This window comes from Poecile atricapillus, chromosome 11, assembly GCF_030490865.1.
Source record: "Poecile atricapillus isolate bPoeAtr1 chromosome 11, bPoeAtr1.hap1, whole genome shotgun sequence".
NCBI lineage: Eukaryota > Metazoa > Chordata > Aves > Passeriformes > Paridae > Poecile > Poecile atricapillus.
Window position 1 is genome coordinate 2,871,259 of NC_081259.1, and position 19,012 is coordinate 2,890,270.

Consider the following 19,012-nt stretch of genomic DNA (forward strand, 5'->3'; position numbering starts at 1 on the left):
GGTTCAGGGGGTTCCTGGAGAGCAGATCCGGGAGGATGCATGGAGGGCTGCCCGGGGGGAATGCAGATGCACAGAAGAAGATGCAGTGCTGGGGCATGCGGAGGGGGATGCGGGGGCGATGCGGGGGCTCTCTCTGAAGGGTGCCATGGGTTACCTGAGGAGCAGTGCTGGGAGGATGCATGGAGGCTGTCTACGGAGGAAGGAGGGGAGGTGCCCCGGGGAAACGGGAGCACAAAGAACGATGAAGTGGGGCGCAGGGGGAAACCCGGAGGGCAGTGCTGGGGTATGCAGAGGGATGCGGAGGGATGCAGGTGGTTGTTCACGGAGCAGCACCGGGGCGCGCAGGAGAGGATGCAGTGGGTACAGGGGATTGTCCGGTCACACGCAGGGGGAGGCAGGAGAGGTTCCGAGGAGCAGCACCGCGGCACGGAAGGGGAATGTAGGGGATTTGTCCGGGGACCAGCGCCGGGACGCGTAGGGGGGATGCCGGGGGGCACAGGGAGTTGTCCGGAGATTCGCGGGGAAGAGACACAGAGCCACGCACGGAGAGGTCCGGGGAGCTGCCCGGACTCGGGCAGGGGGGCTGCAGAGGTGTGCGGGGGGGTTTCCGGGGAGCAGCGCCGGGCACGCAGCGGGGCTGCCCGGCCGGGGGACGCGGGGGGGCAGTGCCGGGGGCCGCCCCGTCCGCCCGCTCTCCCGGGCCCTCCCCGCCCCCCCCCGAGCATCCCCCCGCCCCCGCGGGCTGCGGGGCCGGTTAAAAGGCGCAGCGCCCCGCTCCGCCCAGCCCGGCCCGGCCCCGCACCATGCCCGCCGCCGGCCCCGGCGCGGGGAGCGCGGCCGCCCCGCCGCCCGCCCGCCTCTGCCTGCTGGCCCTGGCGCTGCCGCTGGCGCTGCCCGGGCGCGGGGCCGCCGCCGAGCCCGCCCGCACCGTCTACACCAACCACTGGGCCGTGCGGGTGCGGGGGGGCCCCGCCGAGGCCGCCCGCCTCGCCGCCGCCTACGGGTACATCAGCCTGGGGCAGGTAAGGGGCGGCGGGGGGCTCCGGGAGCGGGCAGGTGCTGGGGCACCGGGGAACGCGGGGCTGGGGGTGGCACTGGGGACCGGCGGGTGCACCGCGGAGCTGCCGGGGGTTCTGGCACCGCCAGCCTGCGGGAGATCGGGGAGCTGCCGGGGGTCTCACGCCGGGGGTCCCGCAACCGGAGAGGAGCCGAGGGCTCCGGAAAGCTACCGAGGGTCCCGGGATCGGAAAGGCGGAGCGGTCTCGGGAAACTGCCGGGGATTCCGGCGCTGGGAGCCTGCGGCAGATCCCTGGAGCGGGGAGCTCGGCGCTGGGGAGCTGCCCGGGGTCTCGCACTGGAACTCCCGGTAACGGGAAGCTGACGATGGTCCCGGGACCGGGGAGGCGCGGGGGTCCCGCGGAACTGCCGGCCCTCCCGAGACCGGGGCAGGATCCCAGGAGCGGGAGAGGGACCCCGAGGTCTCCTCGCTGGCGGGGGTCTCGCAGAGCTACCCGGTCTCCCGGGACCGAGGCGGTGCCGGGGGTCCCAGGAGCGGGAGATGAGTCCCCCGGGGCGGTCGGGATGGGAATGGGGACGATGCGGGGATGCTGTCGGAGCGCTTTGGCCCGGGGGCGGGCTCCCCCCGGGTGAATGCCCCTCCTCGGGGTGCCCTCGCCCCGCACCGCTGGGGGGTTGCACAAGTTCCTCCCACCCCGGAAAGTTGTATTTGTGGGTTTAACAAACTTTGGACTCTCTGGCCCGGGTTTATCGGAGATCCTGGGAACACAGAGAACTTTTGCTTTCAAACCCCCGCAGAACACTGGTGTCTTAAAAGCGATTTTCCGCACAGCAGCTCGTTTGCCTCTCAATTTCTTCATCCTCTGCAGTCCCAGATGCAGGCTGGTGTCCTCGGAGTTTGTTCCAGAGTTTATTACCATGGCGCTGCCCGGCGCTTTTTTGGCTGGGTGACACTTCAGGTTGTCCTCCTGCCCAAGGTGTCTCCCGGACTACAAATTATAACCTTGCTTTATATCGCAACCCTGCTTTTAACTATAATTAAAGTCACGGGGTGCTGCATAAACAATTTTTTTGGGGGGCGGCTGAATTGGACACATTGTGTCCTGCACCCGTGTCTGTGACCTCCCGTGGGGGATAACCCCTGGCATCCCACCCTCAGTCTCCTACCAGCTCAGCTCCTGTCCCACCAAGGAGAAAATCACACGTATTGTTCAATTGCCTCTATCACAGGGCTGGGCAAAGGTGGTTGTGCAACCCAAAAGGCTTTTCAGTGTTTATCCCTCTTCAGCCAGAGAATATCTTGATTGAACTTCCCACTCTCCCAAGTTGCATCAGCCTAACGTCAGCTCCTGGTTTGGGGTTTTGCTGTGTCCCTTCTCTGCTGGAGCATCTATCACCCCTCCCTCCTTCCCCAGCATCCCGGTTATGTGAGCTCATCCCTGTGATGCTGGAGGCATTTGGCCCATGGGCACAATGTGGCTCCACTGGAGCATCCATCCTTCCCCCCTGAGCCCTTTCCCTGGGGCAGCCCTGTCCAGGCTGGAGAGCAAGGGAAATATTTCTGTGGTTGCATCAGGGTGTTCCTGGCTCCCGCCTTTCCCGTGAATACCGGGAGCTCGTGCACCACTGGGGCTTTCCCAGCTGCTCTCAACGCCCTGCCTTCAGCTCTCCATCTCTCCAAGCTTTTCCCACTGGGTTTTGGGCTTTTTCCACTGGGTCCTGTCCAGGGTCAAACCTCGAGGAACAGCTGTCCCTGCACATGCTCATGTGTGACATTTGCAGTGTTGTGCCCAAGGTTCACGGTGTGTTGAGCCTCACCTGGGTGTCCCCCTCTTCTCCTCCTGCACCATCAGCTTTTGGAGCTGCTGGTGATGGCAGTGTCCCCAGTGAAATGTGCTCTCCTAGGGGGGCTTATTCTGGACAAAACCTGCTGGGAAACCCTGCCAGGGGTGTTATCACCCTTGGAAGACGTTTTGAGTGGAGTCCAAGGTGGTAAAGGGAGGAGGAGAGGTGATGGTCGCTGGAAGACCCAGCTGGATGCAAGGAGGCTCAGCCCTGCCTTGGTGTCTGGAGACCTCTTTTCCTCTGAGATGCAATCCTGGAGGCTTCTGAAATGGTTCTGCCTGGGAAAGGCACTGCTGGGGTTGGTACACACAGCTCTGAGCTTTCCCCACTCTTTCCCGTGCCCAAACCAAGAGCCAGGACACTCTAAACCCTTCTGGGTCATGACAGAGTGACATTTCCCTTGGGGAATCACTTGCGTCAACTTCTATTTAAGTGAAGCAAACAACTAAACAAAAGAAACGGCTTTTACACCCTCGAACGCCTGCTCATTCCTCGCCTGCTCATTTTTCCCCGCCGGGCTTTGTTCCCTGGCTGTGCCGGGGCGAGCCGGGACAGGCCCTGGCCGAGGGCGTTGGGTGCCGGAGCCCCGGGCAGCGCCGCTGGCTCGGGGGTGATGGGGAGCTCCCTCCTATCCTGGTTGCAGGGTTTATATGAATTTTTCTATTTGTGATGTCCAGCACTTAAGTTCTGAAAGGGCTGGCACATCCTCATTGGTCTCACCTGCAGTGCAGGAGAAGGGATGGGATTAATTTTGGGCTGTATTTGGAGCTTTCCTGGATTCCTCTCATCTCACAGCTTTTGGCTTGATCTTACTGAGCTGAACGCATCTGTGATCATATGAGAATTACATTCCTGAAGGCAGGAGCTCAGCGACTGGACCTCTTGTCCTTGATGGGAAAGGGTGGTGTCCCCAGGAGGGGAGTGCTCACTGCCTTCCCAGTTGGACCCACCCTTCTGGAAGGCACCGGTGCTGGTGTAGCTGTACTTTGCCCAGATTAAATTGTTTGGGTGAGATGGCGTTGCATTGTAGAGCCCTTACAGAGCTGACTGACTACAAGGAGGGCAATAAATCCTTTTTCATTTAAAAGAAAAATGACATTTACAAGTTTTTCTCCTTAGAATATCTTAGATGGAACAGGACATTTGGAGGTCTACCAGACTGGTCCACTGGGACCAACCTCTGCTCAGACTTTCAAGGTATTCCCAGTATGGGAAAGTTTTTCTTATTTTTCTGCCCATAAATCCCAGGAGGATAAAGAAGTGGGGCACAGAGTTCTTTTCCTGATGCTCTGGCTATGTATCCTCAGAGCCCGAGATGAGGTCATTACCTTCCCTGTACTCTTGCTGCTTTGCATCGTGTGGTAATTTTGCATTTATTTGTGAAACTAATGGAAAGAATTCCTTACTTAGGAAGGAATTGTTTACTGTGGGCATGGTGAGGCACTGGCACAAGTTGCCCAGAGAAGCTGGGGATGTCCCATCCCTATTTCAGGCCAGGCTGGATGAAGCTTGGAGCAAGCTGATCCAGTGGAAGGAGATCCATGGCAGGAGGTTGGAACTGGATGTCTTTAAGATCCCTTCCAACCTAAACCGTTGCAGGATTTTATGGTAAGCCCTCCGATTTCCAGACAAAGTGAGCAAGAGGCAAGGTGGCCTTGTCAAGGTTTCCCTTGAAAAATATGGAGAGGCTGAAGCACACTTCTTCTCTTTTTTAAGTACAAATGGATTTGAAGAATGGGTTTAAAAGGCAAATGCAGATTGCAATGAGCATCCTCTTTATGTGGATGTTAAAGAAAATGCCCAGCTATGCTGTAATGTGAAGGGGGAAGAGGGAGGGTTTAAATTAATCTGAGCGGAAATAAATTACAAAAATCACACTAACAGCAGTAAAGTTGGTGAAATGACATCCTGGCATAAAAAGCAGAGCAAGACTAATTAAATATTTAATGCTCGTAAGAGACACTGGCAGATCTCAAGGTATCAAGTGTGATAAAGATGTAAGTAGTTGTCATCTGCTTTAGCATCTGATCCAGACAAACCTGTTTGCTCCCTGCTGTTCCACTGCAACCAGCCCTGGTCTGGCCTCTGGAATGTCACCCTTACCCCTGGGTCACACATGGTCTTAAAGATGTTGCTGTGGGTTGGAGATGGGTTCTTGTAGGATGCCTCTTTCTGGTCCTGTGAGCAAGACACAGGGAATGTCACTGGCTCCCAACATCCAGCTCCTGACATGGGATCTGGGTTTTTTTTGGCAGGGGGGAAAAAAAGAAAACCAAACTTGGGCAAAAATGAATTTATAGCAAAAATAAATCCCAATTTGCACCCAAATTATGTGATCTGGGAGCCACATACCAAGGAGTGAAGCTTTTGGGTCATTCCTGTCCCTCTGGCTGTGAATCCCTGTGGGATGTTTCACATGCGGTGTCTGGCTGAGATCCCTCGATTCATTGCATAGCCCCAGGACTTTATCCATGCTTTTGGGATGAAAAAAGAGGAGTTGTGGTGTCTCCAGATGCCAGGATGAGAGGGCCGGAGGCAGCGCAGCCACCCCAGGGCTTGGCAGGGTGGTGTGGCTGGCACCACAAGTTTTCTTGCAAATGCTGCCATCCCTCACTCCAGGCTATGCACATTTATATCCCACGCTTCCCAGGAGCATCCCAGGGTGAGCAGGGATCACATCACCTCTCCTTATGTGCAGCCGGGGCGAAACCAGAGCGTCGGGCGGAGAAGGCAGGAGGATGAGGCACAGCTCCCCTGGCTGCGCCGCAGCTGCTGAGCTCATTTTTAGCTCATTATTTCTGCTTGGGAGCTGATGAAAGGCAGTTTTCAAAGATGCATTTAATGGGTGAAAATTCATAAAAATGTTTTCCGGGCTCTGTTGTGCCAGTGTAGCGTCCGACCACCAACGCTGTTTGTCACAGCGGTGGCACCGGGGCTCGTGCCAGCATCCTGCATCCTCCCGAGCCCCGGGAGCTCTGGGAGTGAGAGATTTGGGGTGCAGGGCACGGCTGCACTGATGCTGCCAGTACAAAATGGGGGGGCAGCCATGGGAAAACAGACTTTAAAAAAAAAAAAAAGCCAAACAACCTCTCATTTTTTGCAGATTGGAAGCTTGGAAAACTACTACCACTTTCACCACAGCAAGACATTTAAGCGCTCCACGCTGAGCAGCCGGGGACCGCACAACTTCCTCCGCATGGACCCCAAGGTATGGGGTTGGGCACCCCAGCCTCTGTGGGGTGGTGGGATGGGGGTCCCCACCTGTACCTGGAGAAGGCTGTTCTGGGTGAAGCGTGAGCTGGAGCATCTTGAGATGACATGTTACCCTTGAGCCACAGCCCTGCGCACACACGAGTGACTCATTGGACACGGGTACGGAGAGCGGTGGTGAAAAATACGTAAAAGTGACTAAACACTAACATCTGCTTGAAAGCCGGGAGGAAGAAAAGGGGGAAAAGCTTTCCAGGACAGAAAGGCTGTTGCATGCTCAGGGTGTTGATCCAGTTGCCACAACACTTGCTGCCTCAATGGTTGCTATGTGTGAAATCCTTGGCAATAGCTCTACATTGCTTTTTTCCTAAAGCAAGCATCCAAAGGGATTTTTGGAGCAGCTGAATTGACAAAAGTAATTGGGGGGGGAAGAAGGCAAGGAGGGACCTGGGTGAGCTGGGTTTGGGGTGGTGGGGAAAGGTTGGAGTTCCAATTTGGCTGTCCTCCTCCCCCAGCTCCCTCTGAGCACAGTGAGATGTGACTTGTGCAGAGCAGGGGAAGGGTTAATGATGAGGAGGTTTGTTTTTTGGGGGGGGGGAATGATATAAAAGCAGCAAAAGCCAGTTTGGTGAAGGTACCCGTGCTGTAGCCAGCTGCTGGTGCCTGCAGTGATGCCTGGTCATCCTTGCATGTATTTTACCCATCCCAGAGCTCAGACGTCCTTGGGATGCTCTTTCCCAAGACATCTCCAACCCACACGGCACCACACGTCCCATCCACATCTCTCCAGACGCACACAGCAGCCCTGCCCTCCACAAGCTTTCCGGAGAGATTTGCTGTTAAATATTTGGACAAGGTCTGTAGCACATTTTTGAGGAGGAGGCGGACGCGTGGCTGTGTTGCCAGCGGGGAAACCTCTGCAAGGAGAGCCTGGTGCCCTGGAAGTGTGCTGGGCTTTAATTAAAGCTGTTTGCCCTCAGGGGGGTGCATAGGCATCCCAGCAAATTCTCTGCATTTGAAATACCCCCATTTAAATGAGTCTGGTTATAATGCAAACTAAATCAACTGGCTTTTAGTTGTATTAACCTTTACCTTACCTTGCTCTGTGGGCTTCAAGGTGGAACAATTAACTCCTGTTCTCTTAATCCTTCCTTATCAGTTCAAAACCTGTTGGCATGTCTTGTCTCTCCCCCTCTCCCATCTACATTTACAAATCGTTTAAGTGATGCATTTGGATGCCACCAGCTTAGAATGCATGCGGGAAAACACCACCTGGAGGCACGAGGACAGGAGCTGGAATAGGGAAGATGGAAACAAATCTCGCAGAAATCCTGCCGAAGCAGCCAATCCGGTTGTTTGCAGATGTTGGGTGGTTCATGCCTTCCAGGGGCTATTGTTTCCAGTGCTGTTGTTTGTTTGATGTGGGGGTCGGTGGCATGAGCTGGGCAGGAGGACCACGGCCAAGCTCTTCACCCTCAGAAGTCTGGGAGAGGGGAGACTCCAGGACACACAGGGAATCAGCCGGGGTCCTGATCCTTGTGTGACCTTGCTGCTGCTGAGCTGCTGTGCTGCCCCAAGAGACCCTGCAGCTGGCTGCTCCTTCTGGGGCTGATATGAGCCAAGAGATGCGGCAGGTGATGGAAAGAGAGGAAGGATGTGGCAAATCCAGCAATTTCAGGGACAGTTTGTGGTGGTGGGAGGCAGGGAGGGACAGTGGGATGCACAGTGGGGCCATGCTGTGCCACCCCTCTTAGGGGCTCCACTTGCAGCTCTTATTGCAGTAAACTTTCCTTGCTCACTGGAATGCTCTTGTTGGTCCATGCTGTGCTTGAGCCTCCATCCTCTGCTCCAGTCTCTTATTCCTCATCAGGGGATGCCATGGCCTTTGTCCCTGTGCCTCTGGCCATGCACCACAGCAAAATCAACCCCATCAGAATTAGTTGCTGGGATTTATGGCAAACATGTGCTGGCACTATCTTGTTTATCCTGGATATCCACTTTAACTCCTGCACACCCTCTGGGATAAGTCAGACTATCACTTTTCTAGAGCTGCAAAGGGAATTGCACCCTCACCCATGCTGGTTTTTGTTTTTGGTGGAGCCTCCCAGGCTGGCCAGCTCTGGGCCTCACCCACTGAAAATCTCAAAGTGAGGGGAAACATAAAAAGCTCCTGCTCTGTTTCTAGCAAGGGTGAAGGGTCCAGCTTGGGCCTGCTTGTGCTGCCTCCTCATGGGGTCCTTTGGGGCCATGCAGTCACCTCTTTATTGCTAACTGCTGTCACTACCTAAAGGAGCTCCAGGAGAGCTGGAGAGGGACTTTGGATGGGGTCCTGGAGTGTCAGGGCAAGGGAGAATGGCTTCACACTGACACAGGACAGGGTAAGATGAGATACTAGGAAGAAATTCTTGGCTGCAAAGGTTATGAGGCCCTGGCACATGTTACTCAGAGAAGCTGAGGCTGCCCCATCCCTGGAAGTATTCAAGGCCAGGTTGGAGGGGACTTGGAGCAGCCTGGTCTGGTGGAAGGTGTCCCTGGCCATAGCAGAAGATTTGGAATGAGATGAGCTTTAAAGTTCCCCCCAACCCAAACCAGTCTGTGGTTTTGCAATAATAAGGGTTTGCAGGGGTAGAGCAGGGACCCTCGGTCTCAGAACTGTAACAGTTTGGGCCACTTCTAGTAGTAAAAAGCCTTTATTTCCTTTATTTTTTACATTCCAAGAAGCTTTTCCCCCACCCTGGATCAGCAATGGAAGTTGATCTGAGTTTCATGAGCTGCAGGAGCTGTTGCAGGAATGCCCCAGATTCCTTCCTGCTTGCCCATTTTCCCATGCCAGCCACATTGATTTATCAACTCTTCCTTGAAATCAATGTCCTTAAAACTGCTGATTTCTCTGTGTCCACACACGACATCTCCATTGACTCCTGGCTGGCAGCACTGGGGTCCATCAGGAGCCTGTTTGAGATGAAGACATCCCCATGAGGCAACTCCTGGCAAAACCCCCCAAAATCCCACACCTTACCATCATTCCTGCATCCTGCAAAGCAGCAGGGAAAGGTGGTAGCTGTGGCTTGGGCAGTGAGACTCATGGAAATGCTGCCAGGGAGTGGTGCTTTAAGGAAAAAAGCCTGTTATTTGGGCCATAACCTCTATTTATTGTATTTTTATTTTTTTTTAACTAGACCATGAAGTTATATTTTTGCTTCCAGTGTTTAAATCCATCACTGTGTAAGCAAAGCGGTGTGCTCTCGGCAGCCAAGGCAGCGTGGAAAATCATTTTTCTATGAAATACATTTTTTTCCCCCTTTCAACAGTGTTTTTTTCTTTATAATATATATGTGTTTAAAACCCAAGCTCTAGGCTGGAAGCTGTCGGGTTTCTGACATCCACCTCCAACCAAGGCACAAAGCAATAAACTGTGCAAGAGCTCAGCTCAGCTGACAGTTTTACATAAATGAGCTCAACAAAAGTTGCTCTTTGTATTTTTATTCCTTTTGTTACAAAATCTTAGTCACAACAATAGAGACATCCCCATGAGCAGCTCCCGAAAGACCCAGAGCCATCAGGAATAATGTGTCCAGCAAGGAGGGATGTGCCACACAGCCCTCACAGTTCATTGGCTGGTGCCTCCTTTCTCCCCCAGCATGACCATCTGTAAAGATTTGGTCTATAAATTACTTTTATAACCTTTTTTCACTAAACTTGTGTTTCACCTCTATGCTGAAGGCAGGAAAGCCCTTTCTGTGACAATAAAGGGTCTGGGGGGGGTGGTTAATGCTTGATAGGGATTGGATGTGACTACTTCCAAAGCAGCACCTTAGGCAGCTCCTGCCACAGCACCGTGGGCAAACACCAGCATTTCCCAATCGTGGCCTTTTCCAGATCATTTCCCGTTTGATCTCTCTGCGTGTCATGCCCCGCTGGAAAGCAAACAAATGTCAGAATGGTCAGCTCCAAGGCCACCTCACACGTAGCCACTGCCAAAAATACTTGTGTGGAGCTGGCCACGTCCCCTGAGATCTGCCACAGCCGTGTGTGGCCGTCACATATTTTTGGGAAATGTGTGTTGTGCTTGGGTAAAGCCCCCAGTTTTTATTTTATCAGGAGGAAGGAGCTCGAAGGATGAGCAGCCCCAGAGCCAGGTGGAACAGCCTCAGGGCTGCGCTGCTGCCTCCCAGCCGGCAGGAAGGATCAGCCCAAAAACTAAGCCAAGCACCTGAGTCTTCTCCAAAACTTTGACTAAACACTGAAATATGTGGTCTGTCTCCAGCGGGACTCCAGCGCGTGCTTCTGTGCTTGGCTAAGCCGGGGGTTCAGGCACGCGCTCGGAGGCGACGCTGTTTGTGCTCCAGGGTTTTGCTGCACCGGCAGAGGAATCCGGTCTGGCTTAGACAGCACAATGAGCTGAGCTCACCCTGTCTGTCTGTCCATCCATCCTGTCTCCTTCCAAATGGAGCTGCTGTCTCCACAGCAGCTCTGTCCACGGAGATGGGGGTTTGCCAGAGCACGGGGTGATGCTGGGATGGGCTCAGGCTCAGGCTGGCATTGCTTCTGCATCCCACATCCCATTTCAGTGGGCAATGCCAGGCTCAGTGCCCATGGGTGATGCTGACCCAGGTCTCTGCTTTCAGGTGGACTGGCTGCAGCAGCAGGAGGTGAAGAGGAGGGTGAAGAGGCAGGTCCGAGGGGAGCCACACGTCCTGCCCTTCAATGACCCAGTGTGGCCCAACATGTGGTACCTGGTGGGTGTCTCCCTGTCACTGCTTTATGGGGGGTCATTTATTTCTAAGCAAATGCATCATCAATCTTTGCTCAGCCCAGCCAGTAATGAAATAATAGCATCAAATGTGCTTGGCAGCAGGATTTTAAAATAGTGAATTAATAGACAGACACCTGAGAATCTGGTTTGAAGTGTTTCACCCCTGTTAGCAACCCCTCATCATGGTCTGCACAGCAAAGGCTTGGGAGCAGCGCCGCTGCTGTATTTTACCCATCCCAGAGCTGCAGCCATCTATTCGTAATATAATTTTTCTCCTGCCTGCTTCATCGATCTGTATTTGACAGGGAAATTCATTGAAAATTAAGGGTGGAAAGGAAGTGAGCACTTCAAAACCCAAGAGCCCATAGTACTTGAAATGGAAGAGGAAAAGAATAATAGGGAGATAGCATTGCCTGGATTAACTGCTGCTGGATGGATTTGATCTGTGGAGTCAAGTTATAACAAATCTGCAAGTTATATGGCAGGGGGTGGGCTGTAAATATATTTTCTGGTTGATTAAATGGGCTCCCAGCCTGGCTGTTTGCTTAGATGGGCTGGAATGGGGTTGCAGCCCTTTTGCAGCTGTGTTTGTCCCCGTAGCACTGCGGTGATAAAAACAGTCGGTGCAGGTCGGAGATGAACATCCTGGCAGCCTGGCAGAGGGGCTACACAGGCAAGAACGTGGTGGTCACCATCCTCGATGACGGCATAGAGAGGAACCACCCTGACCTCCTGCAAAACTATGTGAGCTGGGGGATGGATGGGATGGACTGGGGCTGATTCTCACCATGAACTGATTTATGGAGAATTTCAGTGTGTAAACACAGCTGAAGTCTGTGCGTTGGCATATGTAGAGGAAAAGTTGTTGTGTTTTTTTTTTAAAAAAAAAAAGCTTGAGTTTTTTTTTAAGAAGGAAATGAGGTTTTTAGATAAGGAGGTTTGGGGGGAAACTCCCTTTGCAGCTGCCTGGGAAGCAGCCTCCTCCCTCTGCTCACCAGGGCAGAGCCAAAAACCTGCATGAACCCTAGCTCAAACCCCACATGGCCACAGGGGGAGGGAGGGGGGTGCTGAACCCTGCAGGATTTGGGGTTCAGAGGAGCAGTTCCTGAGGTAGCAGGATATTTCCCCTGGGAAACATGCAGGAGTGCAGCCTAAAACCATTTATTCTGAGCAAACAGTAAGATACTAACAGGAAAGTATCATTTTCTGCCCTGCTTGCCTGCACTGGCCATCACTGCAGCTGCTGGCCACCACAACCATCTAGGAAGTTGAATCTAATGGTGAATCTGGTATTTTCAGGACCCTCTTGCAAGCTATGATGTTAACGGGAATGACCACGACCCAACTCCACGCTACGATGCCAGCAATGAGAACAAGTATGTGATGCTAATTGTAATGGAGAAAGGAGTCTGGGGGTGTCACTGAGGCTGGCTGTCCCTTCTGGGGTGTCTTCCAGGTCCCTTTCCCCATTCCCAGTTCTGTGGAGGAGACTGTGTTAAGGACTTTGCACAGAGTCCTTGTGTTTAATGCAAATTCAGCCGCTGCCAACCACATTAATTAATGAATCCTCCAGCCACCCAATACAGCACCAGGGGGTTCCTTGCCCTGGCTGGGGATTGAACCACGTGAGTCAGGATGGGTGGCTCAGATAGCAAAGCCTGGATGCATTTTTGGGGCTTCAGTTAAAGAGGGATAGTTACAGGTGGAAAGGAAACAGGAATGGCAACAGCAGCCTGCATAGAGGTGCAAGAAGCAAAGAGGAAGTTGCATTGAGGTGCAAGATGCAAAGAGGAAGTTGCATTTAGGTGCAAGATGCAAAGAGGAAGTTGCATTTAGGTGCAAAATGCAAAGAGGAAGTTGCATCAAGGTGTAAAATGCAAACAGCAGATTGGATCTAGGTGCAAAATGCAAACAGCAAATTGCTTTCAGCATTCATTTCCTCCACCTGCTTGGTGGGGGTTTTGGGCAAGGGCAGTTTCTTCCTCTGCTCCAGCCCTGGGGTGGGTGTTGGGTGCTGGGTGGGGTGTGGCTGGAGGGATCCTTTGCCATGGCCATCAGCTGATGGGGGGTTTCTCCTTGCAGGCACGGCACTCGCTGCGCAGGGGAGGTGGCGGCAGCAGCAAACAACTCCTACTGCATCGTGGGCATCGCCTACAACGCCCGCATCGGAGGTGAGGCTGGCACCTCTGTGGCTCCCCTGCCCCTCACCATCCCCATGAGGGACTGTGACCACCCTGGTCACACCAACAGGCTCCTGGGGGAGAGGTGGGATGCTGCTCCCCCAGGAGAAAGTCTCCTCCTTGGTGCCTTGGCTGCAGGGAGCCCCAGGGGTGTTGGGGAGGATGGGTGAGATGGCATGCAGGGGACTCTGGCTCCATGTATTTAGGGTGGAAACTTTCTGCTTGGGCTGCATCCTTGCTGTGAGGGTGCACGTGGATTGAGGAGGTGATGTTTTCACCCCAAAAGTCCATGCCTGCTCTTGAGGGGGTCTGTCCTTGGGGTGGCTGTGTTTGCTCTGGTCAGTAGTGCTGGCTGTGGGTCAGAGCTGATGTCACTCGTTTGTGGGGTCAAAGGGTGCTGAGGAGCTGCTCAAAGCAGGGGGCCTAGGGAGAACCCCAAAAATACCCTCAGGGAAAAAACCCCAAGAAGATGCGAGGCCAGAGATGCATCTAGGAGGGATCTTCTGTGCAGGCCCTCAAATAACACAATGTGTGGAAAGCAAATGAATCCCTATCACCAAATTGGACCCTAGTGTTAATTAACATTGCTGAGTTCATTTGCATTAGCCCAGCTGGTTTGAGCTGAGGCAGTTCTGGCCAACCCAGGCAACCCTGGGGAGATGAGGGTTGCAGTGGGGGTGGGAGTGTGGTGTCCCCTGGCTGGTGGAAGTGTGTAGGGGACAAATGCCTGGATCTGGGTTCTTTCAGCCTTCAGCCCCATCCCTGGCATGATTGGAACAGGAGAGGGGCTTTTCCTGCAGCCCCCCACTACCACCCGAGTGCAGGGAGAAGTGACCATGTAGCATGGACCCAAGTGCCCACAGGTGAATTTGGAGTTTAATTCCTTCTTTTGTCTTAGTCATCCTGGCTGTGCAGGGAACAGCTTTTGTTAGGGTTGTGTCTGAGCAGTGTCCACAGGATCTTGCTCTTGGCCTAGTATCTCCCATGGTTGCCTGTGCTGGGAAAATCCCCAGGGGGAAGAAATAAATGGCCCCAGGGAGGGTGAAGAGTGGACTGGCAGGGCTGTAAGGGCTATGGCACCTCATCCCATCCCATCTCCTACATGTGTGATGGCTTCTTGCTTCTTAGAGGCTTCTTGCCTCTAAAAGCCCATCTCCAAGTACACAGCAAGCAGCAGCAGAGCAAGACAAAGCTGATGGTGGGATTTGTTGGATCCTGCAGGATCAGGCCATTCCCTTCATGCTCCTTTCCCTACAGCAGCTGTGGAGACGAGCGTTCCTTGTTGATTTTATGACGACCTCTGGGTCTCATTTTAATTTGCTCCCTTTAACGAGTGCCTTGCCTCAGGGGTGTGCTGGGGAGGTGTTGAGTGAGACAAGGCACCTGGCAGAGGGCTGGGGGCCGGGGGCTTCCCACAACGTGAGCAGGCAAAGGGGAAAAATAGAGTCTGAGCCGTATCAAGTTTGGGATCATGGAGGAAAATACGCTATAGCTGCAGCGAGAGTGATTTTAGATGGATTACACAAATAAAGCAGCGATTAATGAGCACAACTTGTTGGGGAAGCCTATTTGTCACACTCGGAGAGCTTCCATCTAATTTTACTGGCTGCTCTTCAGTGCTCTTGCATTGCTTTTCATATGCCCTGGGCAAAACACATCACTGCTCAAGGAAAGGGCTCCTGCCATTCCTCCTCCTCTTTCCTCTCCTCGAACGCCCGCTTTGGAGGTCGGTGTTGCTCCCTGTGTGACACAAAGCTCATTTATTTTGCAGCACCCACCCCTGCTCCCTCCTGCTCCCCATTATTTGACCAGTTCCTCATTGTGGGTGGCTGTCTCTGGGCAGGCTTTGGGTTGACTTTAGGCAGATTTTGGGCTTGCTGATGAAAACAGCCACATAAAGCAAGCACAAACCCCATCCCTCGTCTGGTTTTCCTTGCCGTGTGCAGCTCAGACACTGGCCTTGGCTCCTCGCCCCTTCTCCTTGTGTTTTCTTGTTGACAAAGAGGAATTTTTTTGGGAACAGCTCTGCTCCCTGATTTTACATTTCTAAGCTTGGTTTTGGCTGGTCAGGGACAGCTTCAGAAGGAGATATTTGAGTTGACTGGTGTCCAGAGCGCAGCTGCAGCTGGAATGACATCTGCCTGCATTTGTTTGCTTTAAGACAAAATACATGTGGAAGGGGAAATGCGTTTTTATAAACCAGACTCTCCCTGGCTGACAAAATACGATGCTGAAATTTCCAGCATCGCTTTTCCTGCAAGGGCTGTTTTTGGGCAGCCTGTTGGGGTGCCTGGCACCCTCTGCCCACTGTGTGGAGAGGAAATCCAGCAGGGAAAGGGTGATGGAGAGCAGCAGGAGTTGTGCTGTCGTGTTGCAGCAGTTGGAGGCTGGGGGTGTGCAGCAATCCCACCATGGCTGGTGGGCTCTGCCTGTGAGCATCCTGGCTGGTACCTGCTGGCATTCCCAGCTGGAAGTGAGAGTTATCCTGGGTGGCATTGTTGTCCCACCGTGTGTTGGGGTCCTGGCTCTGACTTTGGTCATACAAACCACAGCCTGGGTTTTTTCCTGGGGCTTCTCCCTCTCCGGGGAACCACTGGCATCAGTTGGGCAGTGATGGGGTTTGGGGACAGTCACAGTCATCCATCCCCACTCGAGGGGGGAGGCTTTATCCCACCAGTGTGCCTGAAGCTGGGGGGGCATGAGTGTTTAGGAAACACCAAAATCTTCCAGGTGGAGAAATATGCTAGCTAAGGAATCAAAAGGGGAGGAAAAACTATCTTAGTGGGGGGATTTTGTCTCTGGGGAGTGCAGTACTACTACCACCACCCATTCCCCACCAGTGGAGGGGAAGTGAATTTTAACACCCCCTTCTCCATCACTTGCCATGAAGCCAGCAACACAGAAAACTTCCCCCGTAGCTCCCCAGCATCCTGCTGCCAGGCTTGTTGGCATGCGGGGCCATGGGTTGAAGCTATTCCAGGCGCGCCTGAGCCATGTGGTTTCCGCCGCCGTTAACAAAGCCCTTTGATTGCAATCCTCACACTGTCATCCACGCCATGAAGCCCTAATGTCTGATGTTTTTGTGCTTTTAGGCATTCGTATGTTAGATGGAGATGTAACAGATGTTGTTGAAGCGAAGTCGCTTGGCATCAGACCCGATTACATTGACATTTACAGCGCGAGCTGGGGGCCAGATGATGATGGGAAGACAGTTGATGGACCTGGTCTATTGGCCAAACAGGCTTTTGAGCAAGGCATTAAAAAGGTGTGGATCCCACAGCGCCCAGACGCGCTCGCCCTCCTCCTCCTGTCCCGTGGGAAGGGCCACGGCCGGCCCGGGGTCTGGCGCGGGGTTGGGCAGCTCAGCCCCCTGAGGCACTGCCAGCTCTAGGGCTGGGGTGGGGGGGAGCCAATCATCTTTAATTTTTCCTTGTTTTCCCCGGCGTCCCTAAGCGCTCCGGTGGATTTGGCGGCTGAGGGTGGTGATGGCGGGAGGTGCCCGGTGATGGTGGGACCCCTCGGCACGGCCGGCACAGCCCTGGCAGAGCGGGGAGGCCCCAGGTTGTGTTGTGAAGCTCTGCTGGGATGATAAACCCAAAGCAGCTCTTGTGGGGTGTAACTTTGCACCCCAAAATGTCCCCCCTGGATGCTGGTGTGGATGGAAACAGCAGTACCCAAACCCCAGCGTGTCCAACCCTCTCCTCCACGCTCCTCGGGCTCCTGGTATCCTCCCCCAGGGGCCTCTGTCACGTTAAGCATTCCCTTGGTTTTCCACCCAGAAAAAGTGGCTGTGTCATGGCTGGGAAGGGACATGGGTGTTGCCACAGGATCTGACAATGGATTGTTGTCCTTGAGATCCTCCAGTAAGAAAGTTCAGCCAACATCACATATGGTTGACAGCTGTCAATCACTGCTGGGGATGCTCTGGCCTTCCTGTGGCCCTTCCCTTTTTGGGTACTTCTTTTAAAAAATGCTCAATATTGGCTAAAAGCTTTGGGAAACAGCCCTCTCTGGCAGCTCGGTGGGTGCCACGGGTAAGTGGCTCAGTGGCTCAGGGCTCCACAGTGGCTGTTCCCTGGGTGCTCCAGAGAATCTGGGGTTGGAGTTTCATTGCCAGCAGCCCCAGGCTGGGCTGTGAAGCCCCCACTTCAACCTCTGCCACCACTCCTTCCTCTGCTGCCTCTTCCCGCAGTGTGCTGGGAGTTGGGGTGGCCTCTTATCTAAAAATAGGGTGGAGCGTTTTTCCCACTGTTTACTTGATTTCCTGCTGGGGCGGTGAGCCTGCCGAGGAATCCATTGAAGTGCCGGGGAGTTCACGCCGTGTAAATACGGGGGAACAAGCTGCTTTTTAGACCTTATTTTTCCATGCAGGAGCAAACGGGCAGCAGCACTTGCATAGCACAGCCCCACTGCCTTAGGATGTTGTTTTTGCCTCTCAGGGGACAGCCCAGTCTCCCCACTGCCACCCCGTGTTTGCAGCACCCACTATCCCACATGCACAGCTCGTAATTGCCAACTCCATCTCCTTAAATAACGAGGAAAGCTGCAAGCAGATAGTTAACTGCCACCTTTAGCCCGAGCAAACAGCTGTAACCGAGTTATAAATCCTTAAAATTGAGTTTTTAATGGAAACATTAAAATAACCTTTATCTATTAGCGATAGGACTGCGCTGGGGTAATTTATCATCTTGTTTCTTGTTCCTCCAGCCACACTTTATTAGTTCCCAAGCTAACGAGGGGATATTTATCCTGGTCATTTGTGGAGTGCTGTTGGGCAAACACCCAGGCCCCGCAGTGCTGTGGAAGCAGGAGATGCTGTGCATCCCACAGACAACCCATGAGCTGCTGGGGTGAGCTGGATCAGCCCCAGCTTGGCCAGGGAGGGATTCCCTGCTTAAATGATGCCCAGATTCAGGTTTTATAGCAGCCAGGAGCCCCTCACTGGCATTGCATTGGCTTAGGAGGATGACAAGTTAAGAAACTGGATGTTTGGGGTCTGCTTACAGAAATCTTGAGTGTGCCTTATTTGAGAGCAAAGGGAAAGAATGGATTTTTTCAATCCAAGGGAGCTGCAATACGTGGTGAGCTCTTGCTCTGCCAGGAATGCTGTCAGGTGTTAGCTGTGCATTGTTGCAGTGTCATTCATGTGCCTGTTCATGTCCTCATGTGACCGTGCTGTCTCCAAACCCACCTTCCCCCAGTGCAGCCCTGCCTGGGCATCGTAGGGATGTGGGTTTGGAGCAGGTCTGAGCCTTTCTTGGTCCCCTGGGTGCAACACTCAGGGCGAGGGATGAAAGGGAGGTCTGGGCTCCCAATCATCTGATCCCAATCAAAATCGTTGCTGCATCTCCAGATGCTTGGCCAATTGTGTCTGGTTTTATTCCTCTGAGTAGTGATTTGGGAAAGCTTGGGTTGCATGCAGTGGGACCCATCCTTGGAGGTGTTTTGACGTTGGTGTGGGGAGCTGGATGGTCACTGTCTGCGCCAAGTGTGTGGGCTGGGATGCTGCCTTCTTGGAGATCCAGGAAACCCTGGAAAGTGGGATGAGAGATGCCAGCAGCAGGCTTGGTGGGCTGGCAAGCTGGGTCGAGCTCTCGGTGATGTGGAGCAGGGCAGTAATTCCCTTGGCAATTGCACTTTTTCTTGCAGAGCTCCAGACAGCTCTATTAATCTTTGCTAGGGAAATACCCACCCAGTTTGGCTGGGAGGCAGCCCAGATAATGAAAACTTTCATAAAGTAAGGAAAGAGGCTGACTTAGACTGTGTATCCAGAGGCAGGGTCAGCTCAGAGAGCCTCTGCCCCAGGAGGGGGGCGAGACAGGTAATAAACCATCCCGCTCCCCCTGGCGCCTAAAGCCCACAATAAATCCTGGTGAATTCCTCCAGAGCAAAGCTGCTTTATTATTATTATTATTATTATTGTTATTATTATTTTTTGTGGAGGAAGCTGCTACAGAGCAGTGGGAGGGATGTAAACACCAGATCTGCCCAGGCGAGTGCCAAA

General features: G+C 53.5%; 1 protein-coding gene across 1 annotated transcript in view; it reads left to right on the forward strand.

Annotated features, from left to right (window-relative positions):
• Window positions 1-797: 797 nt before the first annotated feature.
• The window catches only part of PCSK6 (proprotein convertase subtilisin/kexin type 6), a 34,749-nt gene continuing 16,534 nt past the window's right edge, over window positions 798-19,012 (forward strand). Inside the window, exons 1-7 of the mRNA XM_058847029.1 lie at window positions 798-1,022; window positions 5,966-6,070; window positions 10,701-10,811; window positions 11,429-11,572; window positions 12,128-12,204; window positions 12,911-12,999; window positions 16,101-16,273. Of these exons, the coding sequence (XP_058703012.1) occupies window positions 804-1,022; window positions 5,966-6,070; window positions 10,701-10,811; window positions 11,429-11,572; window positions 12,128-12,204; window positions 12,911-12,999; window positions 16,101-16,273 (918 nt within the window). The 5' untranslated portion in view covers window positions 798-803. The remainder of the gene's footprint in view (window positions 1,023-5,965; window positions 6,071-10,700; window positions 10,812-11,428; window positions 11,573-12,127; window positions 12,205-12,910; window positions 13,000-16,100; window positions 16,274-19,012) is intronic.